Source organism: Oncorhynchus masou, chromosome 10, assembly GCF_036934945.1.
Source record: "Oncorhynchus masou masou isolate Uvic2021 chromosome 10, UVic_Omas_1.1, whole genome shotgun sequence".
Classification (NCBI taxonomy): Eukaryota; Metazoa; Chordata; class Actinopteri; order Salmoniformes; family Salmonidae; genus Oncorhynchus; species Oncorhynchus masou.
The window spans coordinates 44,704,234-44,728,316 of NC_088221.1; the positions used below are offsets into that span (position 1 = coordinate 44,704,234).

At 46.0% G+C, this 24,083-nt stretch overlaps 1 protein-coding gene across 1 annotated transcript in view; it reads left to right on the plus strand.

Moving 5' to 3' along the window:
- The window catches only part of LOC135547670 (glypican-6-like), a 172,676-nt gene that overhangs the window by 60,187 nt on the left and 88,406 nt on the right, over window positions 1-24,083 (plus strand). Inside the window, exons 3-4 of the mRNA XM_064976866.1 lie at window positions 12,713-13,104; window positions 21,930-22,095. Coding sequence (XP_064832938.1) covers window positions 12,713-13,104; window positions 21,930-22,095 — 558 coding nt within the window. The remainder of the gene's footprint in view (window positions 1-12,712; window positions 13,105-21,929; window positions 22,096-24,083) is intronic.

Genomic DNA, 24,083 nt, shown 5'->3' on the forward strand with positions numbered 1-24,083 from the left:
GAGAGAGAGACTGGGATGAGAGAGAGACTGGGATGGAAAGACTGGGATGGAGAGAGAGACTGGGATGAGAGAGAGAGAGAGACTGGGATGGAGAGAGACTGGGATGAGAGAGAGACTGGGAGAGACTGGGATGGGATGGGATGGAGAGAAAGAGACTGGGATGGGATGGGATGGAGAGAGAAAGAGACTGGGATGAGAAAGACTGGGATGAGAGAGAGAGAGACTGGGATGGACTGGGATGGAGAGAGAGAGAGACTGGGATGGAGAGAGAGAGAGACTGGGATGGAAAGACTGGGATGGAGAGAGAAAGAGACTGGGATGGGAGACTGGGATGGAGAGACTGGGATGGAGAAAGAGAGACTGGGATGGAAAGACTGGGATGAGAGAGACTGGGATGGAGAGAGAGAGACTGGGATGGGAGAGAGAGAGACTGGGATGGGAGAGAGAGAGAGAGACTGGATGGAGAGAGAGAGACTGGGATGGGATGGAGAGAGAGAGAGACTGGGATGGGGAGAGAGAGAGAGACTGGGATGGAGAGAGAAAGAGACTGGGATGGAAAGACTGGGATGGAGAGAGAGAGAGACTGGGATGGAAAGACTGGGATGGAGAGAAGAGAGACTGGGATGGAGAGAGAGAGACTGGGATGGAGAGACTGGGATGAGAGAGAGAGAGACTGGGATGGAAAGACTGGGATGGAGAGACTGGGATGGAGAGAGAGAGACTGGGATGGGAGAGAGAGACTGGGATGGAGACTGGGAGAGAGACTGGGATGGAGAGACTGGGAGAGACTGGGATGGAGAGAGAGAGACTGGGATGAGAGAGAGAGAGACTGGGATGGAGAGAGACTGGGATGGAGAGAGAGACTGGGATGGAGAGAGAGAAGAGACTGGGATGGAGAGAGAGAGAGACTGGGATGATGGAGAGAGAGAGAGACTGGGATGGAGAGAGAGAGAGACTGGGATGGAAAGACTGGGATGGAGAGAGAAGAGACTGGGATGGAGAGAGAGAGAGACTGGGATGAGAGACTGGGATGGAGAGAGAGAGACTGGGATGGAGAGAGAGAGAGACTGGGATGGAGAGAGAGAGAGACTGGGATGGAGAGAGAGAGAGACTGGGATGGAGAGAGAGAGAGACTGGGATGGAGAGAGAGAGACTGGGATGGAGAGAGAGAGACTGGGATGGAGAGAGAGAGAGACTGGGATGGAGAGAGAGAGAGAGACTGGGATGGAGAGAGAGAGAGACTGGGATGAGAGAGAGAGAGACTGGGATGGAGAGAGAGAGAGACTGGGATGGAGAGAGAGAGACTGGGATGGAGAGAGAGAGAGACTGGGATGGAGAGAGAGAGACTGGGATGGAGAGAGAGAGAGACTGGGATGGAGAGAGAGAGAGACTGGGATGGAGAGAGAGAGAGACTGGGATGGAGAGAGATGGAGACTGGGATGGGATGGGAGAGAGAGAGACTGGGATGGAGAGAGACTGGGATGGAGAGAGAGAGAGACTGGGATGGAGAGAGAGAGACTGGGATGGAGAGAGAGAAGAGACTGGGATGGAGATGGAGAGAGAGAGACTGGGATGGGAGAGAGAGAGACTGGGATGGGAGAGAGAGAGACTGGGATGGAGAGAGAGAGAGACTGGGATGGAGAGAGATGGAGAGAGAGACTGGGATGGAGAGAGAGGACTGGGAGAGAGAGAGACTGGTATGGAGAGAGAGAGAGACTGGGATGGAGAGAGAGAGAGACTGGGATGGAGAGAGAGAGACTGGGATGGAGAGAGAGAGAGACTGGGATGGAGAGAGAGAGAGAGAGACTGGGATGGGAGAGAGAGACTGGGATGGAGAGAGAGAGACTGGGATGGAGAGAGAGAGACTGGGATGGAGAGAGAGAGACTGGGATGGATGGAGAGAGAGAGACTGGGATGGAGAGAGAGAGAGACTGGGATGGGGAGAGAGAGACTGGGATGGGAGAGAGAGAGACTGGGATGGCGAGAGAGAGACTGGGATGGGAGAGAGAGACTGGGATGGAGAGAGAGAGAGACTGGGATGGAGAGAGAGAGAGACTGGGATGGAGAGAGAGAGAGACTGGGATGGAAAGACTGGGATGGAGAGAGAGAGACTGGGATGGAGAGAGAGAGAGACTGGGATGGAGAGAGAGAGAGACTGGGATGGAGAGAGAGAGAGACTGGGATGGGAGAGAGAGACTGGGATGGAGAGAGAGAGACTGGGATGGAAAGACTGGGATGGAGAGACTGGGATGGAGAGAGAGAGAGACTGGGATGGAGAGAGAGAGAGACTGGGATGGAGAGAGAGAGAGACTGGGATGGAGAGAGAGAGAGACTGGGATGGAGAGAGAGAGAGACTGGGATGGAGAGAGAGAGACTGGGATGGAGAGAGAGAGACTGGGATGGCGAGAGAGAGAGACTGGGATGGAGAGAGAGAGACTGGGATGGAGAGACTGGGAGAGACTGGGATGAGAGAGACTGGGATGGAGAGAGAGAGACTGGGATGGAGAGAGAGAGAGACTGGGATGGGAGAGAGAGAGACTGGGATGGGGGGAGAGAGAGACTGGGATGGACTGGGATGAGAGAGAGAGACTGGGATGGAGAGAGAGAGACTGGGATGAGAGAGAGAGACTGGGATGGAGAGAGAGAGAGACTGGGATGGGATGGGGAGAGAGAGAGACTGGGATGGAGAGAGAGGAGAGAGACTGGGATGGAGAGAGAGAGAGACTGGGATGGAGAGAGACTGGGAGAGACTGGGATGGAGAGAGAGAGAGAGAGACTGGGATGGAGAAGAGACTGGGATGGAGAGACTGGGATGGAGAGAGAGAGACTGGGATGAGGATGGGATGGAGAGAGAGAGAGACTGGGATGGAGAGAGAGAGACTGGGATGGGAGAGAGAGACTGGGATGGAGAGACTGGGATGGAGAGAGAGAGACTGGGATGGAGAGAGACTGGGATGGAGAGAGAGAGACTGGGATGGAGACTGGGAGAAGAGAGACTGGGATGGAGAGAGAGAGACTGGGATGGAGAGAGAGACTGGGATGGGAGAGAGAGACTGGGATGGAGAGAGAGAGAGAGACTGGGATGGAGAGAGAGAGAGACTGGGGGACTGGGATGGAGAGAGAGAGACTGGGATGGAGAGAGAGAGAGACTGGGATGGAGAGAGAGAGACTGGGATGGAGAGAGAGAGAGACTGGGATGGACTGGGATGGAGAGAGAGACTGGGATGGAAGGACTGGGATGGAGAGAGAGAGACTGGGATGGAGAGAGACTGGGATGGAGACTGGGATGGAGAGAGAGAGACTGGGATGAGACTGGGATGGAGAGAGAGAGAGACTGGGATGGAGAGACTGGGATGGAGAGAGAGAGAGACTGGGATGGAGAGAGAGAGACTGGGACTGGGACTGGGATGGAGAGAGAAAGAGACTGGGATGGAGAGAGAGAGAGAGACTGGGATGGGATGGAGAGAGAGATAGAGACTGGGATGGAAAGAGAGAGAGAGACTGGGATGGAGAGAGAAAGAGACTGGGATGGAGAGAGAGAGAGAGACTGGGATGGAGAGAGAGAGAGAGACTGGGATGGAGAGAGAGAGAGACTGGGAAGGAGAGAGAGAGACTGGGATGGATGGAGAGAGAGACTGAGAGACTGGGATGGAGAGAGAGAGACTGGGATGGGAGAGAGAGACTGGGATGGAGAGAGAGAGACTGGGATGGAGAGAGAGAGAGACTGGGATGGAGACTGGGAGAGAGAGAGACTGGGATGGAGAGAGAGAGAGAGACTGGGATGGAGAGAGAGAGAGACTGGGATGGAGAGAGAGAGATAGAGACTGGGATGGAGAGAGAGAGACTGGGAAGGAGAGAGAGAGACTGGGATGGGAGAGAGAGAGAGACTGGGATGGAGAGAGAGACTGGGATGAGAGACTGGGATGAGAGAGAGAGACTGGGATGGAGAGAGAGACTGGGATGGGAGACTGGGATGAGAGAGACTGGGATGGAGAGAGAGAGAGAGACTGGGATGGAGAGAGAGAGAGACTGGGATGGGGAGAGAGAGACTGGGATGGGATGGAGAGAGAGAGACTGGGATGGGATGGAGAGAGAGACTGGGATGAGAGACTGGGATGGAGAGAGAGAGACTGGGATGGAGAGAGAAAGAGACTGGGATGGGAGAGAGAGAGACTGGGATGGAGAGAGAGAGACTGGGATGGGAGAGAGAGAGACTGGGATGGAGAGAGAGAGAGACTGGGATGGAGATGAGAGAGAGAGAGACTGGGATGGAGAGAGAGAGAGACTGGGATGGAGAGAGAGAGAGAGAGACTGGGATGGAGAGAGAGAGGGACTGGGATGGAGAGACTGGGAGAGAGGGATGGATGAGAGAGAGAGAGACTGGGATGGAGAGAGGGATGGGATGGAGAGAGAGAGACTGGGATGAGAGGAGAGACTGGGAGAGAGACTGGGATGGAGAGAGAGAGAGACTGGGATGGAGAGGGAGAGAGACTGGGATGGAGAGAGAGAGACTGGGATGAGCGAGAGAGAGAGAGAGACTGGGATGGAGAGAGAGAGACTGGGATGGAGAGACTGGGATGGAGAGAGAGAGACTGGGATGGAGAGAGAGAGAGACTGGGATGGAGAGAGAGAGACTGGGATGAGAGAGAGAGACTGGGATGGAGAGAGACTGGGAGGAGAGAGAGAGAGACTGGGCTGGAGAGAGAGAGAGACTGGGATGGAGAGAGAGAGACTGGGATGGAGAGAGAGAGAGAGACTGGGATGGAGAGAGAGAGAGACTGGGATGGAGAGAGAGAGAGACTGGGATGGAGAGAGAGAGAGAGACTGGGATGGAGAGAGAGAGACTGGGATGGAGAGAGAGAGACTGGGATGGAGAGAGAGAGACTGGGATGGAGAGAGAGACTGGGATGGGAGAGAGAGAGACTGGGATGGAGAGAGAGAGAGACTGGGATGGAGAGAGAGAGACTGGGATGGGAGAGAGAGAGAGAAACTGGGAAGGAGAGAAGAGCAAGAGACTGGGATGGAGAGAGAGAGAGACTGGGATGGATGGAGAGAGAGAGACTGGGATGAGAGCAAGAGACTGGGATGGAGAGAGAGAGACTGGGATGGAGAGACTGGGAGAAAATGGATGGAGAGAGCAAGAGACTGGGATGGAGAGAGAGAGACTGGGATGGAGAGAGAGAGACTGGGACTGGGATGGAAAGGGGGAGAGAGACTGGGAGAAAATGGGATGGAGAGAGAGAGACTGGGATGGAGAGAGAGAGACTGGGATAGAGAGAGAGACTGGGATGAGAGAGAGAGAGACTGGGATGGAGAGAGAGATGCATCAACAGCAACCTTGGTAAAACCCTCTGCATTATCATTAACAGCAGACTCGTACATTTCCTCTGCGAAAACAATATACTGAGCAAATGTCAAATTGGCTTTTTAACAAATTACCGTACAACAGACCACGTACTGTATTCACCCTGCACACCCTAATTGACAAACAAACAAACCAAAACAAAGGCAAAGTCTTCTCATGCTTTGTTGATTTAAAAAAGCTTTCGACTCAATTTGGCACGAGGGTCTGCTATATAAATTGATAGAAAGTGGATGTTGTGGGAAAAACATACGACATTATGAAATCCATGTACACAAACAACAACTGTGCGTTTAATATTGCCAAAAAACAGGACCGTGGGGTGAGGCAGGTATGCCTCACCCTCTTCAATTTATATATCAACGAATAGGCGCGGGCACTAGAACAGTCTGCAGCAACCAGCCTCACCCTACTAGAATCTGAAGGCAAATGTCTACTGTTTACTGATGATCTGGTGTTTGCTGATGATCTGGTGTTTCTGTCCCCAACCAAGGAGGGCCTACAGCAGCACCTAAATCTTCTGCACAGATTCTACCAGACCTGGGCCCTGACAGTAAATCTCAGTAAGACAAAAATAATGGTGTTCCATAAAAGGTCCAGTTGCCAGGACCAGAAATACAAATTCCATCTAGACACCGTTGCCCTAGAGCACTCAAAAAACTATACATACCTCGGCCTAAACATCAGCGCCATGTGTAACTTCCACAAGGCTGTGAACAATCTGAGAGACAAGGCAAGAAGGGCCTTCTATGCTGTCAAAAGGAACATGGAATTCGACATACCAATTAGGATCTGGCTAAAAATACTTGAATCGGTTATAGAACCCATTGCCCGTTATGGTTGTGAGGTCTAGGGTCCGCTCACCAACCAAGAATTCACAAATAGGACAAACACCAAATTGAGACTTTAAAGCCCCTTAAACCGAAAATGAAATTGAATTCAATTTGTCGCGGAGGGAGTGCGACGCGGAGGGAGTGCGACACGGAGGGAGTGCGACGCGGAGGGAGTGCGACGCGGAGGGAGTGCGACGCGGAGGGAGTGCGACGCGGAGGGAGTGCGACGCGGAGAGGAGTGAGAGAGCGGAGGGAGTGCGACGCGGAGGGAGTGCGACGCGGAGGAAGTGCGACGCGGAGGGAGTGCGATGGATAGAGAGAGAGTTAGACAGAGAGAGACTGATAGAGAGAGACTGATAGACAGAGAGACTGATTGAGAGAGAGAGACTGATTGGGAGAGAGAGACTGATTGAGAGAGAGACTGATTGAGAGAGAGACTGATTGAGAGAGAGAGACTGATTGAGAGAGAGAGAGAGAGAGAGAGAGAGAGAGACTGATAGAGAGAGAGAGAGACTGATAGAGAGAGAGAGAGAGGCTGATAGAGAGAGAGAGACTGATAGAGAGAGAGAGAGACTGATAGAGACAGAGAGAGAGAGACAGAGAGACTGATAGAGAGACAGAGAGACTGATAGAGAGACAGAGAGAGACACTGACAGAGAGAGCGAGCTCTTCTGTGGACTGGCTTTGTTCCTGCAGGATAGCCCCCAGGGTAGATTAGGTGGAGATAAGATGGTGTGTGTGCTATGCTCAGAAATAACTGGCAATGTTATTTTTATTAAGTGCTAAAACTCAATGGGGAACTTTGTGGATACAGTACTGTTGAATGACTTTCTTGTATGAACGAGTGTAGCTGTTTTATCTATGGATGAGGTGTGGATTTAGGGGTTTTATCACATGATAGAAACCTGCTCAAAACTGTATTATATACCCAACTGTTAGCTAACTCTGACGATAATTTATGGATCTATTCAATTCAAACATTATTTGAAGAGCATGAACCTTTGATCATTTTTGTGGTGTGATCTGTTGTTCCATCCTGCTGTGAGTGGATGTCATGAGGTTCACTCAAAGAGATCTGCTTTGTGAATTCTGCATGCTCAAACTCTGATGCTCCATGCTGCCAAATGATGGTCATGTAAGATCAATGTTGAGGGGCTGTATATCTTTAACGTTGAGGCTGTAATAAATGACCTGCCTTATGGTGATTAATGGCAGTGTTGAAATAGTCTCCTGCTATCAAGGTATGTTGCCTTAATTATGTAACGTCCACATTTTGACTGTCAGTTTAAACGCTTGTGACTCTGCGTATTTGCTTGAAGGTATAATCTCTCACGGCAGAAACATCAGAACATTCTGGGTTGCATTTAGGATCAACAATGTCACCTCGGTGAATGCTGCAACTCAAGTGTAGTTTCGAAGAGTGGTGGCATTTTTATTTATTGTTTCTTTTTGTGCAGAAGGCTTTAGATCACTGGGAATCTCTGTGATTTTGATTTGTCCTGTAGCTTTCATGAATCACAATTACACGGCTGCTGTGTTGTTTTACAAAGCCCTGTAGTGAGAGTTACTGCTGGTCATGTCTCGGGGGAAGTGGCTGTAATTAACTGCAGCCCCGCAGGGCCTAGCTCTACACTGTGGCCCTGAACAATGTCCCAAAGCAGCTCACTGTCATCGCTATGCACATCTGCTGCTGAAGGGTAGATGGTGGAACCAATTTTCTTCAAAATAAAGATTGAGACACTTGAGCATCTCTAAAATAAATCTTAGTTTCCAAAGAGTTGTGAAAAGTGTTTTTGCCTGTTTTCTCTGTGTATATTCTCTTATACAAATATTTAGATTTCGTTAGAACGGATTTGACGTTCTTCAGAATGCCTTGGCGAGAGACTGGCTGACCTCATAGTGACTCCGAGTGAAGCAGAGGTGAAGCTACACTTGTCAAAGTGAGAATTGCTCTGTTTAGCCTGTCCTCTCCCAGCACTGTGCTCTGTGTGAGGAGTAGGTGGCCATATTGAGCTTAATCTGCTGAAAGTAATGAACTCTGTGCCAGTTATAAGTCTGAACATTTCTGCCTCATTGTTCTCTCGGGGTCACAGCCTTTCATTTTGGGTAGATCTATTAATTACTGCTATGTAATTGAGGCCTTACGTGAGATCTACTCTGAATTTGCAGTTTCTGCCATACCCCTTAATTCCAGATTTTGAAAAATATGATCCTATTCGTGGATTTGCTGTAATTATACAAAGTTGTCTTTTTCACTAAATGTAAACTGTGTTGTGGTCACCCCATAATGTCTGTGCTCATTATTCCTCCTGATTGTACGGAAATAGAGCTTGGCATTGTATCAAAATATTCCGACTATATTTAAAATGAATCCCACCTCAGTTATGTTGATTTCTATTTGATTAATAGCCGAGCTGATCTGGAAGGGAGAAGAATTGACTGCACTGATAATTCTTATGTTCAGTTCAGTTTCAAAGCTGTCATTAATCAGAAAGGATATCACTGGGTGCCATGGACTGAAGCCAATTCGAATAAGCACAAGACAAGCTTAAAACACACATCTTTACTTAAATAATTCACTGAAGACAAAACTTTACTTTCTGGAAGTTGCTTGGAAGTTCTAAGCATGTGCCACTTATTTCTGGAAGTGATAAACAAGTAAATATACTCAATTAAATGATGACATTCTTTCTCATTATTATTTCTTGTGAACACGTCACACTGGTAAAAGGTAAAGGTCTGGGAAGATAATTTGATGTAATTACGTCCCATGGGACACAAACATGTCACTGAAGTCTAACAGCAGTAACATTAAAGAACTGGTAAAAACAGAAATAACAAAGGATTTGTTTTAAAGTGAAAACGTGAATTCAGACATGCCAATAACACTCCATAGTACAAACACCCATCTTTTCTGACATTTCAATCTGTCATGCCTCAGAAGTGTAAAGAAGTCAACCACCACACTATGTCAGCATACTGCATTACTATTAGTATAACGAAAGCCCATAATACACTTTTGGACCAAGATAACAACTGTATGCCTCGTTAGTATTTTAGTATTACATTTTTTTTTTTTTTTTTTTTTTTACAAGCATTTCGCTGCACCTGCTATTAACATCTGCAAATCTGTGTACGCAACCAATAAACTTAGATTTGATTTAGTACCGCTCATCTCTTTCCTCTCAGCGGGCTTTAGATGTGTTAAATACTGAGCAATCTATTTTAAGAGACAAGGGTGTAAATAATCAAGGATATCTTCAGTCACAGACAGGCAGGTGTGAGACAGCCCCTTGAATTGAATTGATAGTAATGAAAGAGCAATGGTGTCGATTTGATGCACCAAGAACATAGTACATGCAGTTGGATGAAGGGTGCATATGGAGTTGCAGTAGCTAGATATCTTCAGGTTGGGTCATTAATGACGGAAGACAGAAATAGAGAGCAACACAAGACAACTTGCATTGAATGAAGAGACAAGCACATCCTCCAGCGAGAGATACTGAAACAGATAGGATTCAGCATGAAGAGACAAGCACATCCTCCAGCGAGAGATCCTGGAACAGATAGGATTCAGCATGAAGAGACAAGCACATCCTCCAGCGAGAGATACTGAAACAGATAGGATTCAGCATGAAGAGACAAGCACATCCTCCAGCGAGAGATACTGAAACAGATAGGATTCAGCATGAAGAGACAAGCACATCCTCCAGCGAGAGATCCTGAAACAGATAGGATTCAGAAGAGACAAGCACATCCTCCATGAAGATTCAGCATGAAGAGACAAGCACATCCTCCAGCGAGAGATCCTGAAACAGATAGGATTCAGCATGAAGAGACAAGCACATCCTCCAGCGAGAGATACTGAAACAGATAGGATTCAGCATGAAGAGACAAGCACATCCTCCAGCGAGAGATACTGAAACAGATAGGATTCAGCATGAAGAGACAAGCACATCCTCCAGCGAGAGATCCTGAAACAGATAGGATTCAGCATGAAGAGACAAGCACATCCTCCAGCGAGAGATACTGAAACAGATAGGATTCAGCATGAAGAGACAAGCACATCCTCCAGCGAGAGATCCTGGAACAGATAGGATTCAGCATGAAGAGACAAGCACATCCTCCAGCGAGAGATCCTGGAACAGATAGGATTCAGCAATACAGGATTTCAGATCAGATTTCCCATCTCTGGTGTTTAGAGTCTCGCTAATGTGTTGCTCCTAATGTAATTTCATTTCACTAGCTTTGCAGAGCGCTAATGAACACTTAGAGCCATTACAGTTTGAACAAGGCCCTTTTGATTCTGGCCTGATAAGTGAGAGGAGAGCATCTCTGGGCTCCTGGCTGAACAGCATGTGACCCAGCATGAACTGCACCAAAGCCTCCCCAGGGTATAACTTCCTATATCATTACACTGTTATATTTAAGAAGATAAGACAACCTTGATATTTTGCCTGTAATGGAAATGGCTATGATTAGCCTTAAACTGTTGCACCCTGTCTCCTAATTTGGAGAGAGTGGCATGAACTCTATTCAAATTGAATCTGGTTCCTTGAGAGGCAAGGCTATCATCATCCATAGCAGATGGTGGGAAGACCTAATCACCTCATTCCTGTTACTGACCACCCATAGAGGCCATTCGGTAAACAATAAGCTGTGCGTAGGAAGTGAATAATAAGTGAGTGGGTCAAGCATTCCCTCTGTTCTTTATAGCGTCACTTGAATTTTTTGTTGTTGTAATATGTAATATGTACTCCATGCGTTGTCATTCCCATTAATGTGCGTTGGACAGTTTTTGGAGCATGGCAGGTGTCATTTAAACACATATAACGATTTACTTTCACTGCAATAACAGGCCTTATTGGTTTCTACCTTCACCACAAACACAGTCCTTATTGGTTTCTACCTTCACCTCAAACACAGTTCTTATTGGTTTCTACCTTCACCTCAAACACAGTTCTTATTGGTTTCTACCTTCACCTCAAACACAGTTCTTATTGGTTTCTACCTTCACCACAAACACAGTTCTTATTGGTTTCTACCTTCACCACAAACACAGTCCTTATTGGTTTCTACCTTCACCACAAACACAGTCCTTATTGGTTTCTACCTTCACCACAAACACAGTCCTTATTGGTTTCTACCTTCACCACAAACACAGTCCTTATTGGTTTCTACATTCACCACAAACACAGTCCTTATTGGTTTCTACCTTCACCACAAGCACAGTTCTTATTGGTTTCTACCTTCACCACAAACACAGTCCGTATTGGTTTCTACCTTCACCACAAACACAGTCCTCTTGGGTTTCTACCATCACCACAAACACAGTTCTTATTGGTTTCTACCTTCACCACAAACACGGTCTTTATGACTTTCTTAATTTTTCACAAAGTTGTTCTGGCATTCTAGTTGTGCTGGCATTCTAGTGGTTCTGGTATACTAGTTGTTCTGGTATTCTAGTTTTTCTGGTTGTTCTGGTATTCTGGTTGTTATGGCATTCCAGTTGTTTTGGTTGTTCTGGTATTCTAGTTGTTCAGGTATTCTAGTTGTTCTGGTTGTTCTGGTATTCTAGTTGTTCTGCTATTCAGTTTGTTCTGATATTCTAGTTTTTCGGGTTGTTCTGGTATTCTAGTTGTTCAGGTATTCTAGTTGTTCTGGTATTCTAGTTGTTCTGGTATTCTAGTTGTTCAGGTTGTTCTGGTATTCTGGTTGTTCTGATATTCTGGTTGTTCTGTTATTCTGGTTGTTCTGCTATTCTAGTTGCTCAGGTATTCTGGTTGTTCTGTTATTTGGGTTGTTCTGGTATTCTCGTTGTTCAGGTTGTTCTGCTATTCTGTGACATTGTGTGCAACAATCTTTTCATTTATCACATATCAATGGCTGTATTGAATGTATGAATATACAAACCTCTACTGCAAAGTCACACTGCCAACTCCACTGCATTTCTACAAATCAACGTGAGCAATACAGATTCTTATTGCTGAAGCAGTATGTACAGTAGCAAGTCCAAGTATGCTTGGATAGGGCCAGCCTATAGAGAGTGACTGGCAGTATAGGATTACTAATCATGAACACTTCTGAAGTCTAGAGGAGAATATGAAGATGGGTAGTATTGGTGTGAATGAAGTCTAGAGGAGAATATGAAGATGGGTAGTATTGGTGTGAATGAAGTCTAGAGGAGAATATGAAGATGGGTAGGATTGGTGTGAATAAACACTCAGTGTTAACCTGAAAACGTCTGTCTGTTGTCCGTTTAGCAACAGTGTAATGTAAAAACCTCATGGAAGTATGCGTCTTAGACCCAGACACCCTTCATCTATGAAAGTCAAACTGATGTACAGTGTCTTTACATTTTAAAGAATACAAAATGTTAACTCAAGTTAATAGGCATCTCATTATAATAGCATGCCCATCTTAACAGCATCAGAGTGCTCGTATTTGAAGACAGATGTAGGCCTACATAGGCTATAATGAACAATATTTTAATTGTCTCCTATTCCTCTTGACCCAGAGTTCTTCCTGGAGTTGTTGGAGAACACGGAGAAGTCTTTGAACGAGATGTTCGTGCGGACCTACGGAAAGCCGTACATGCAGAACTCTGAGGTGTTCCAGAACCTGTTTGCCGAGCTGAAACGCTACTACACGGGAGGCAACGTCAACCTGGAGGAGATGCTCAACGACTTCTGGTCGCGGCTGCTGGAGCGCATGTTCACGCTGCTCAACTCCCAGTACGTCATCACTGAGGACTATCTGGAGTGCATCAGTAAGTACACGGACCAGCTCAAGCCCTTTGGAGACGTACCCAAGAAGCTCAAGGCTCAGGTTACCAGGGCTTTCATCGTGGCACGCACTTTCGTCCAGGGCCTCTCGGTCGGTAGAGAGGTGGCCAGCAGGGTGTCCAAGGTAAGCCCTCGTCTCTGCCATTCATAAGCAAATTGGGTTGAGTGATTTTATTTTGGGCTAATTTGCTGCTATTGTGCAGCAGGGGATGATGGTCATTTTAATAAGGAATATATACCACTTGCCCAGTGGGAATTTCCCCCTGAAACCTTTCACCCAATTTTATCATGTAAAAGTAATGTCATAGATTTATATCAACACTTTCCCCAGAATTGAACAATTGACAGATTTTGTTGGATCCATCATTATCACATATCAATATTATATTTCAAAACCTCATAGATCATAAAATTGAGTATTTTGTTGGTGTTTGGGGCTGGATGGATTGTGCTGGTGGAGAGAGAGAGTACAACATAATATAACAGTGTATCCAACGCATTCTTAAACAAGCTGAAGGTCTCTGTTTTGCTTTTTGGGTTTTCTTTTCTCCCAGGAGATCCCCCACAGGCTGGTATTTCAATCATACACTCTTCTGACTTACTTACCACTGCCTTCCCACCACTACCATCTCTTTGTATGGGCCTATGGGCTGTTGGGTTAAGGCTCGGGGCTGCCTTTTAAAGGATTCTATAATGACCTCTGGTGGGGCCTCCCATTGTTCAGGAGGAATTCTCAAGCATGGGAAGACTATCTGGCTCCAAGCTATGGGAATATATATATATATACATATATATTTTGCTATGGATGTTTGTATCTCTATCAGCCAATATTTTTAAAGTCTGTATACCGTCCCCATTAATCTTGCTGTGAGTATTCTGTTTGATGTAATGTTAATGCCGCTAGCTGCTTTTGCTGTATATCATTGCCTTGGGAGTGTGTACTTTCGATCGTATGCAAAGGAACATTTAAAGGCATAGCAAGAGATGTATGCTTGACATTGGCTCCACTCAACAACAGCTGTTTTCTAGATGTCTTGTTTTCAGTTAATATCAGTGGTGGAAGAATGACCCAATTGTCATACTTGAGTAAAAGTAGAGATACCTTAATAGAAAGTTACTCAAGTAAAAGTGAAAGTCACCCAGTAAAACACTACTTAAGTAAAAGTATTTGGTTTTCAATATACTTAAGTATCAAAAGTAGAAAAATGTAAGTAATTTAAAATAACGTATATTAAGCAAAGCAGACGGCGCCATTGTCTTGTTTTTAAAATGTATGGATAGCCCAGGGGCACACTCCAACACTCAGACATTACTTACAAAGGATGCATTTGTGTTTAGTGAGTCTGCCAGAACAGAGGCAGTAGGGATGACCACGTGTTCTCTTGATAAATGAGTGAATTTCACAATTTTCCTGCCCCGCTAAGCATTCAAAGTGTAACAACCGCTATGCATTCAAAGTGTAACAACCGCTAAGCATTCAAAGTGTAACAACCGCTAAGCATTCAAAGTGTAACAACCGCTAAGCATTCAAAGTGTAACAACTGCTAAGCATTCAAAGTGTAACAACCGCTAATAAGCATTCAAAGTGTAACAACCGCTAAGCATTCAAAGTGTAACAACCGCTAAGCATTCAAAGTGTAACAAAGTACTTTTGGTTGTCAGGGAAAATTGTATGGAGTAAAAAGTACAATATTTTCTATAGGAATTTAGTAAAAGTAAAAGTAAAAGTCATAAAAATATGAATAGTAAAGTACAGATACGTCAAAAAATGACTTAAGTCGTACTTGAAAGTATTTTTACTTAAGTACATTACACCACTGGTTGACATCAACATTAGAACACTGGCTGGACTTGTGGATCAAGTTTGCTTCCATAGCCTCGTGGTCACAAGCAATTTATCTGAATTGTATGTGTTTGTTTCCGTTATTGGTCTTAATAGTAATGTGTGTACACTGTTCTGTGTTGTCAGAGGAGAAGCCTGGACATCAAGGCTAGTAAACAGTTAATATACTGTTTGGAAATGGAGTCCTTTTGCAACAGTTGCTGGCCAATGAGTTTATGTTCACCATAATTCTTGATTGGGGTGTGCATCATGCAGATTGTAGCGCAGCTATGAGTGGTCAAAGGCACAAGGAAACCCAAGGCAATAGGCTACAAGAGGAGAATCACATGTATAACCCCCGAACATAGAACAAACCCAACCTTTCCACTGCTGGTCATTCATTACCGGCAAGCATGGTGAACTCCAGCCAGGGCTGCCTGATGAAACCCTCTTCGTCAGGATGAGTTGTTACTGTCTGTGGTAGTGACACACGTCCTGGATTCCCTGGCAGCCGCCGTGTCCCCTCCTCAACTCTGACATTACCCAGGGACCTGTGACACGGGTCATGTGGCGGGGCCACGGCCCTTTGATCCAAGGGGCCTCAACTCATCTGGAGAGATTGGGTGTAAGCATAATGGAATAGGACACCCCAGAGGAGGGGTGTGACATGTGACATCTATGCCGAGTGCTGCTGAGAGGCTTTATTGAGTTCCAGGAGCTGCTGCATTACCTCACATCACAGCAGTTTACAGTTTATGACAAAGACACTACTACACTGCTTATCTATATCCCAGCTCAGGTCAGTTTATCCATGGTCAGTCAGATCTTATCCATGGTCAGTCAGATCTTATCCATGGTCAGTCAGATCTTATCCATGGTCAGTCAGATCTTATCCATGGTCAGTCAGATCTTATCCATGGTCAGTCTTATCCCAGTCAGATCTTATCCAGTCAGATCTTATCCATGGTCAGTCAGATCTTATCCATGGTCAGTCAGATCTTATCCATGGTCAGTCAGATCTTATCCATGGTCAGTCAGATCTTATCCATGGTCAGTCAGATCTTATCCATGGTCAATCAGATCTTATCCATGGTCAATCAGATCTTATCCATGGTCAATCAGATCTTATCCATGGTCAGTCAGATCTTATCCATGGTCAATCTTAGAGATTTATCCATGGTCAGTCAGAGTCAGATCTTATCCATGGTCAATCAGATCTTATCCATGGTCAATCAGATCTTATCCATGGTCAATCAGATCTTATCCATGGTCAATCAGATCTTATCCATGGTCAGTCAGATCTTATCCATGGTCAATCAGAGTTTATCCATGGTCAGTCAGAGCTTATCCATGGTCAGTCAGAGCTTATCCATGGTCAATCAGAGCTTATCCATGGTCAGTCAGATCTTATCCATGGTCAATCAGAGCTTATCCATGGTCAGTCAGATCTTATCCATGGTCAATCAGATCTTATCCATGGCTTATCAATCAGATCTTATCCATGGTCAATCAGAGTTTATCCATGGTCAGTCAGATCTTATCCATGGTCAATCCATCCATGGTCAATCAGATCTTATCCATGGTCAATCAGATCTTATCCATGGTCAGTCAGATCTTATCCATGGTCAGTCAGATCTTATCCATGGTCAGTCAGATCTTATCCATGGTCAGTCAGATCTTATCCATGGTCAGTCAGATCTTATCCATGGTCCATCAGAGTTTGGCATTCAGTTCCACTTATTACTGCATAAATACCAGCATGGCCTAATGTTTTCCCATTTTCTAAACCTCTGAAATGAAAAGATATGCCCAGGGATATATCAAGGCTCCAACATTGTCATTATGGGCACACAGCGTATTTCTATTCTTCAGTTTTGCAAAGCGGTGATGTGGCTATTGATTGATTCTAATAATAGGACTCTCTTTTGATGAGCTTGAATCATTAGAATAATACATGCTCTGCAAACGCTGTAATGCACTCAAAGAAGCCAGCAGTCCAGGGAGATAGGGGGAGAGTCATGCAGACATTATGGCAACTTACTGAGTGCTGGTCTGCACCAAAGCCATTTGTGGAGGAAGAAAGCATTTGTCAGGTGTCAGTTCTCCAAATTGAAAAAGGAGGAAGCAACGCTGTACCATATCTTACTTACGGAAATGCACATTAAGGATTCTGTCAGTAGAGTATTTTAAACTAAAGTGCATCTCAGATTCAAATGAATGAAATTGGAATCTGAAAAAGACAAATAGTTTTAGTGTCAATGTGAAATGTATGAATTGTGTTTACCAACAGTTTCTATGCATCTGCAGAACAAAGCAATCAGAAATCTCACAATTATTGAAGGCACATATAGTGACGACAGATACCAGAGATTATATTGACGACAGATACCAGAGATTATAGTGACGACAGATACCAGAGATTATAGTGACGACAGATACCAGAGATTATAGTGACGACAGATACCAGAGATTATATTGACGACAGGTACCAGAGATTATAGTGACGACAGATACCAGAGATTATATTGACGACAGGTACCAGAGATTATATTGACGACAGGTACCAGAGATTATAGCGACAACAGGTGCCAGAGATTATAGTGACGACAGGTACCAGAGATTATAGTGACGACAGGTACCAGAGATTATAGTGACGACAGGTACCAGAGATTATATTGACGACAGATACCAGAGATTATAGTTACGACAGATACCAGAGATTATAGTGACGACAGATACCAGAGATTATAGTGACGACAGATACCAGAGATTATAGTGACGACAGGTACCAGAGATTATAGTGACGACAGGTACCAGAGATTATATTGACAACAGGTACCAGAGATTATAGTGACGCCAGGTACCAGAGATTATAGTGACGACAGGTACCAGAGATTATATTGACAACAGGTACCAGAGATTATAGTGATGACAGGTACCAGAGATTATAGTGATTACAGGTCCCAGAGATTATAGTGATGACAGGTATCAGAGATTATAGCGATTACAGGTCCTAGAGATTATAGTGACGACAGGTACCAGAGATTATAGCGATGACAGGTACCAGAGATTATAGCGATGACAGGTACCAGAGATTATAGTGACGACAGGTACCAGAGATTATAGCGACGACAGGTACCAGAGATTATAGCGACGACAGGTACCAGAGATTATAGTGACGACAGGTACCAGAGATTATAGTGACGACAGGTACCAGAGATTATAGTGACGACAGGTACCAGAGATTATAGTGACGACAGATACCAGAGATTATAGTGACGACAGGTACCAGAGATTATAGTGATGATAGGTACCAGAGATTATCGGGGCGGCAGGTAGCCTAGTGGTTAGAGCGTTGGACTAGTAACCGGAAGGTTGCAAATTCAAATCCCCGAGTTGACAAGGTACAAATCTGTCATTCTACCCCTGAACAGGCAGTTAACCCACTGTTCCTGGGCCGTCATTGAAAATAAGAATTTGTTCTTAACTGACTTGCCTAGTTAAATAAAGGTAAAATTAAAATTAAAAAAATTATATTGACGACAGGTACCAGAGATTATAGTGATGACAGGTACCAGAGATTATAGTGACGACAGGTACCAGAGATTACCCCCTTGATATCTTAAACTCGCTACTCGCAACATGTGAATTTGTGGGGGTGTCAGTGGGAACATGACATTGTGTGAGTGGTCAACATCAGGCTGTGTGTTAAATCAAGCCAATGACGAAGGAAGCTAGCAGTAGATGTTTGAGGCGTATCAGTCCGTCACGGTAGTGTATTATTTGATCTACTAGCCTGACTCTGTGGAGGCGGCTGATGATGCCTCCACCTCCTCTTCTCCTCAGCAATCCTCACTGGTGGGTTGGGAGAAGCAGGGGTCCAATCATATCAAACATGAAGACAGCTCAGAAGCCACTCAAAACACTGACTTCCAGCCGAGCTGCGGCTCTTCTCTCACCTCATGCGTGCAGTGTCTGGGTACTTTGGAACGTTCAGACCAGTACCTGACAACTCCCTTTCTCCCCACTGGTACATCCCTACTCCTCCCTCTACCTTTGTTGGATTTGTTCTGAAATACACATAGTAGTTGGAGCCCTGTGTAAAATTGCACTTCTTTCAGAATGTATTTTTTAAATTCAGAACAAAGACTAGGTGTTTTCTTTTTATTTTAAATATGTTGAGATTAATTGGAAAATACTCTCATGAAATGGGAATGTTTTTATGTTATCGATTTTTTTTGCCAGAATAACAAGAGTCTCAGACACTTAATAAAATGCATAAAACATGTAGGAACATACACACAAACGAAAGCAAACTGAAGCACTGACAGAAATTATGGTCAGGGAATAGCTATTTCATAGAGAGCTGAGCTGCAGTAATAAGGTGAAGAAACGATTTAAGAACCTGTCTGTGTTTGAAAAAGAGATGAAGCCATTAGCCATTACCTGGGAGTCTGACTTTAAACAAAAGGGTGTGGATATTTGCATTATTGACAAAAACATTTCTGTTGCTGTATTGTTGCTGAGCTTCTGTTCAGAAACATAGATGTAAGAGCTGTACATGGAGCTAGATGGAGGACAGTGGAGCTAGGTGGAGGACAGTGGAGCTAGATGGAGGACAGTGGAGCTAGGTGGAGGGCAGTGGAGCTAGGTGGAGGGCAGTGGAGCTAGGTGGAGGACAGTGGAGCTAGGTGGAGGACAGTGGAGCTAGGTGGAGGACAGTGGAGCTAGGTGGAGGACAGTGGAGCTAGGTGGAGGACAGTGGAGCTAGATGTAAGAGCTGTATATGGAGCTAGATGGAGGACAGTGGAGCTAGGTGGAGGACAGTGGAGCTAGATGTAAGAGCTGGATATGGAGCTAGATGGAGGACAGTGAAGCTAGGTGGAGGACAGTGGAGCTAGGTGGAGGACAGTGGAGCTAGGTGGAGGACAGTGGAGCTAGGTGGAGAGCAGTGGAGCTAGGTGGAGGACAGTGGAGCTAGGTGGAGGACAGTGGAGCTAGATGGAGGACAGTGGCGCTAGGTGGAGGACAGTGGAGCTCGATGGAGGACAGTGGAGCTCGGTGGAGGACAGTGGAGCTAGATGTAAGAGCTGTATATGGAGCTAGGTGGAGGACAGTGGAGCTAGGTGGAGGACAGTGGAGCTAGGTGGAGGACAGTGGAGCTTGGTGGAGGACAGTGGAGAACAGTGAAGCTAGATGGAGGACAGTGGAGCAGGATGGAGGACAGTGGAGCTAGGTGGAGGACAGTGGAGCTAGATGGAGGACAGTGGAGCTAGGTGGAGGGCAGTGGAGTGTAGTGGAGCTAGGTGGAGGACAGTGGAGCTAGGTGGAGGACAGTGGAGTGGAGCTAGGTGGAGGACAGTGGAGCTAGAGGTGGAGTGGACAGTGGAGACTGGAGCTAGGTGGAGGACAGTGGAGCTAGATGTAAGAGCTGTATATGGAGCTAGATGGAGGACAGTGGAGCTAGGTGGAGGACAGAGGAGCAGTGGAGGTGGAGGACAGTGGAGCTGGAGGACAGTGGAGCTAGGTGGAGGACAGTGGAGCTAGATGCAAGATGGAGGACTAGATGGAGTGGAGCTGGAGGACAGTGGAGCTAGGAGGGACAGTGGAGCTAGGTGGAGCTAGGTGGAGGACAGTGGAGCTAGGTGGAGGACAGTGGACTAGATGTAAGAGTGTATATGGAGCTAGATAGAGACAGTGGAGGACAGTGGAGCTAGGTGGAGGAGGACTAGGTGGAGGACAGTGGAGTGGAGGACAGTGGAGCTAGGTGGAGGACAGTGGAGCTAGATGTAAGAGCTGTATATGGATGGAGACAGTGGAGATGGAGGACAGTGGAGCTAGGTGGAGGACAGTGGAGCTAGATGTAAGAGGACAGTGGATATGGAGCTAGATGGAGGACAGTGGAGCTAGGTGGAGGACAGTGGAGCTAGGTGGAGGACAGTGGAGCTAGGTGGAGGACAGTGGAGGTAGGTGGAGAGCAGTGGAGCTAGGTGGAGGACAGTGGAGCTAGGTGGAGGACAGTGGAGCTAGATGGAGGACAGTGGAGCTAGGTGGAGGACAGTGGAGCTAGATGGAGGACAGTGGAGCTAGGTGGAGGACAGTGGCGCTCGATGGAGGACAGTGAAGCTAGGTGGAGGACAGTGGAGCTAGATGTAAGAGCTGGAGCTAGGTGGAGGACAGTAGGTGGAGCTAGGTGGAGGACAGTGGAGCTGGAGGACAGTGGAGTGGAGGACAGTGAGCTAGGTGGAGGACAGTGGAGCTAGATGGAGGACAGTGGGTGGAGGACAGTGGACAGTGGAGCTAGGTGGAGGACAGTGGAGCTAGGTGGAGGAGCAGTGGAGGACAGTGGAGCTAGGTGGAGGACAGTGGAGCTATGGTGGAGGACAGTGGAGCTGGAGCTGGATATGGAGGTGGAGGACAGTGGAGCTAGGTGGAGGACAGTGGAGCTAGGTGGAGGACAGTGGAGCTAGGTGGAGGACAGTGGCTAGCTGGAGGACAGTGGAGATGTAAGAGACAGTGGATATGGAGGCTGGAGATGGAGGACAGTGGAGCCAGGTGGAGGACAGTGGAGCTAGGTAGACAGTGGAGCTAGGTGGAGCTGGAGCTAGGTGGAGGACAGTGGAGCTAGGTGGAGAGTGGACAGTGGAGGACAGTGGAGCTAGGTGGAGGACAGTGGAGCAGTAGATGGACAGAGCTGTGGATATGGATCTAGATAGGACAGGACAGTGGAGCTGGAGCTAGGTGGAGGACAGTGGAGCTAGGTGGAGGACAGTGGAGCTAGGTGGAGGACAGTGGAGCTAGGTGGAGGACAGTGGAGCTGGGTGGAGGACAGTGGAGCTAGATGGAGGACAGTGGAGCTAGATGGAGGACAGTGGAGCTAGATGGAGGACAGTGGAGCTAGGTGGAGGACAGTGGAGCTAGGTGGAGGACAGTGGAGCTAGATGTAAGAGCTGTATGTGGAGCTAGATGGAGGACAGTGGAGCTAGATGCTTTTTAAGCCAGCTCATTTCTTTATATACATGACACACGGAATCATACCGTTTACTGGATTAATTTCCATGTGTTGAACAGCCTTGTATGTTGTATCCGATGTATAGCTGGCCTTTGTTCTCACATCTACCCACTAGGTGAGCAGCACCCCAGCGTGTATCCGAGCACTGACCAAGATGATGTACTGCCCATACTGCCAAGCCATGCCCTCCGTGAAGCCCTGCAACAACTATTGTCTGAACGTCATGAAGGGCTGCCTCGCCAACCAGGCTGATCTGGACCCAGAGTGGAACCAGTACATCGGTAAGAGCCCTCCCTCCCTCCCTCCCTCCCTCCCTGACTGTGATTTGGACTGTTCTGACTTTGCTTCGTATAAAAAAAAGCATTTTGTCTTGAATTGTTGTTCAGTGTTGTCATTTGTCTGCATTTAGTTCCACGGGCAGAACTTGGGCGCTGTGATAAGGTGCTTTTTACTGTTTGAATCCTTCTTTTTACCTTTGACAATTTATTCTGGATGAAAACGCCATTATTTATTGGCTGGTGGGCTCGTGCTGTATTGAATGAGCACTTACAGTGTGGTAGCTACGCACTATGAGGAACGCAGAGCTTTGTGAAAAGCAGTTCAACAGCAGCTTGTTCAGCTCGGGGAGATTACAAACATGAATATAACTTGGACGTTATTTATTTATTAGAATACCTTATTCGGTTTGGAGCCTTCATGTCAGGACTGCTGGAGTGATCCAAAGCAGAGCAGGCTAGCTGTGAGCTGCACTTTAGAGACGAATGTCAAGAATGCCACTGTCAGAAACTAGCAGTTGAAACGGGGCCACAGCTCTCTGGATAGTTGTTTCATGTCAGAAAGAGCAGAGGTCCAATGTAAAGTACAGCGCATTGAGATGTTGGTGGAGCAGCGTAACATGAATATTCAATGGTTAAAAATGAAGAACCTTGTTACTTGGACTAAGCTGATGGTATGTGTTTTACTGTCTGATGTCCTGATACAGAGCTCGGCCACTTCAAAGGCTCCCGACTGTAGGCTACATCAGTCACTACAGTGAATGGTCCAGCAGTACTTGTCACTGAACTACTTCATTATAAGATTTGTCTAAGTGTATTACAGAAACCTTTTGTCATTGTGTGTTTTTGTGTTCTTCTATGTGAAAATTGGGTGGTCTACACTGCTGCACAAATTGTTGAACAAGCTAACTGAAATAGTCATTTTTTTCTAGGTTTGAATTGCTCATACTCTCAAATGGAGGATTGTTCCCAGGGTGTAGAGTAAATGTCAGTTTCATATCTTTTGGCTCTCTGACATTTCATATTCATTATAGGCTCAAAGATTTTCAATTAGCTCAAGGTCCAACCACAAAGAGATATCGATCCTGCTTTCAGAGCTTACAGTAGTGATTGCATGTCTGCCAGATGTCCCCTGAGCTTCTCGTTGTTCTTTAAGTAGTTTAGATTTTTTTTTTTATAATAAACTGCTCAAATAATTAACTGCTATCTGTAATAACACTAGCATTGATGGTTTCTGCTGTGATGGTGAAATCCATTTAGTTTGCATACGAGCTCACAAACCAATGTAGGATTGTCATACACTTCAACATTCTTTTCCATCCACGAATAGGACCACAGTGTAGTAATGTACATCAAACTCACATGAAAACCAGCTATTCCAGTTGCTGTGAATAGAAGGGAGAAGCTGGTGACTACAGGGCTTTGAGTGAAAATAGATCACAAAAGCCTGGACCGACATGGAACTTGCATGGAACCCCTTACACTTGTGGGAATTGGCCTATATGGATAGGGCTAAATAATTAAAATGTGTCTTACAGAAGAAATATGGAAAGCATATGCATAACCATGGTAGCAATTAACAGTTTGGAGATTACGGGAGAATTATGAGATTAAAGGTTTGGACAAAACAGTTCACCTGACACAAGACTGAATCCAAACATGACACTGTTGATTTGATGTGCATTTGACATTTACTGTACTTTTTGCCGCATTTGTTGATAACGCAATCTGAAAATAGTCTTGATACATTCAGTAACATTAAAATAATATTCTTGGAAAATTTGGGGTTGGTGCAACATAAGACAAAAAAAGGACAAAGGTTTGAGTGAGGGTCTAACTGGGGTTTCCAAGTGGCTACAAAACTCTGCAAAGTGGGCACAGTTCCTAAGTCATTTCAATGCACTTTCATGACTCAAAGAAGAGTCTTCAACTGTACGTTTTCTTTTTTTTTTTAGCTCTCCTAGCTATGGCGTTGAGGAACTAGAACAAGCACA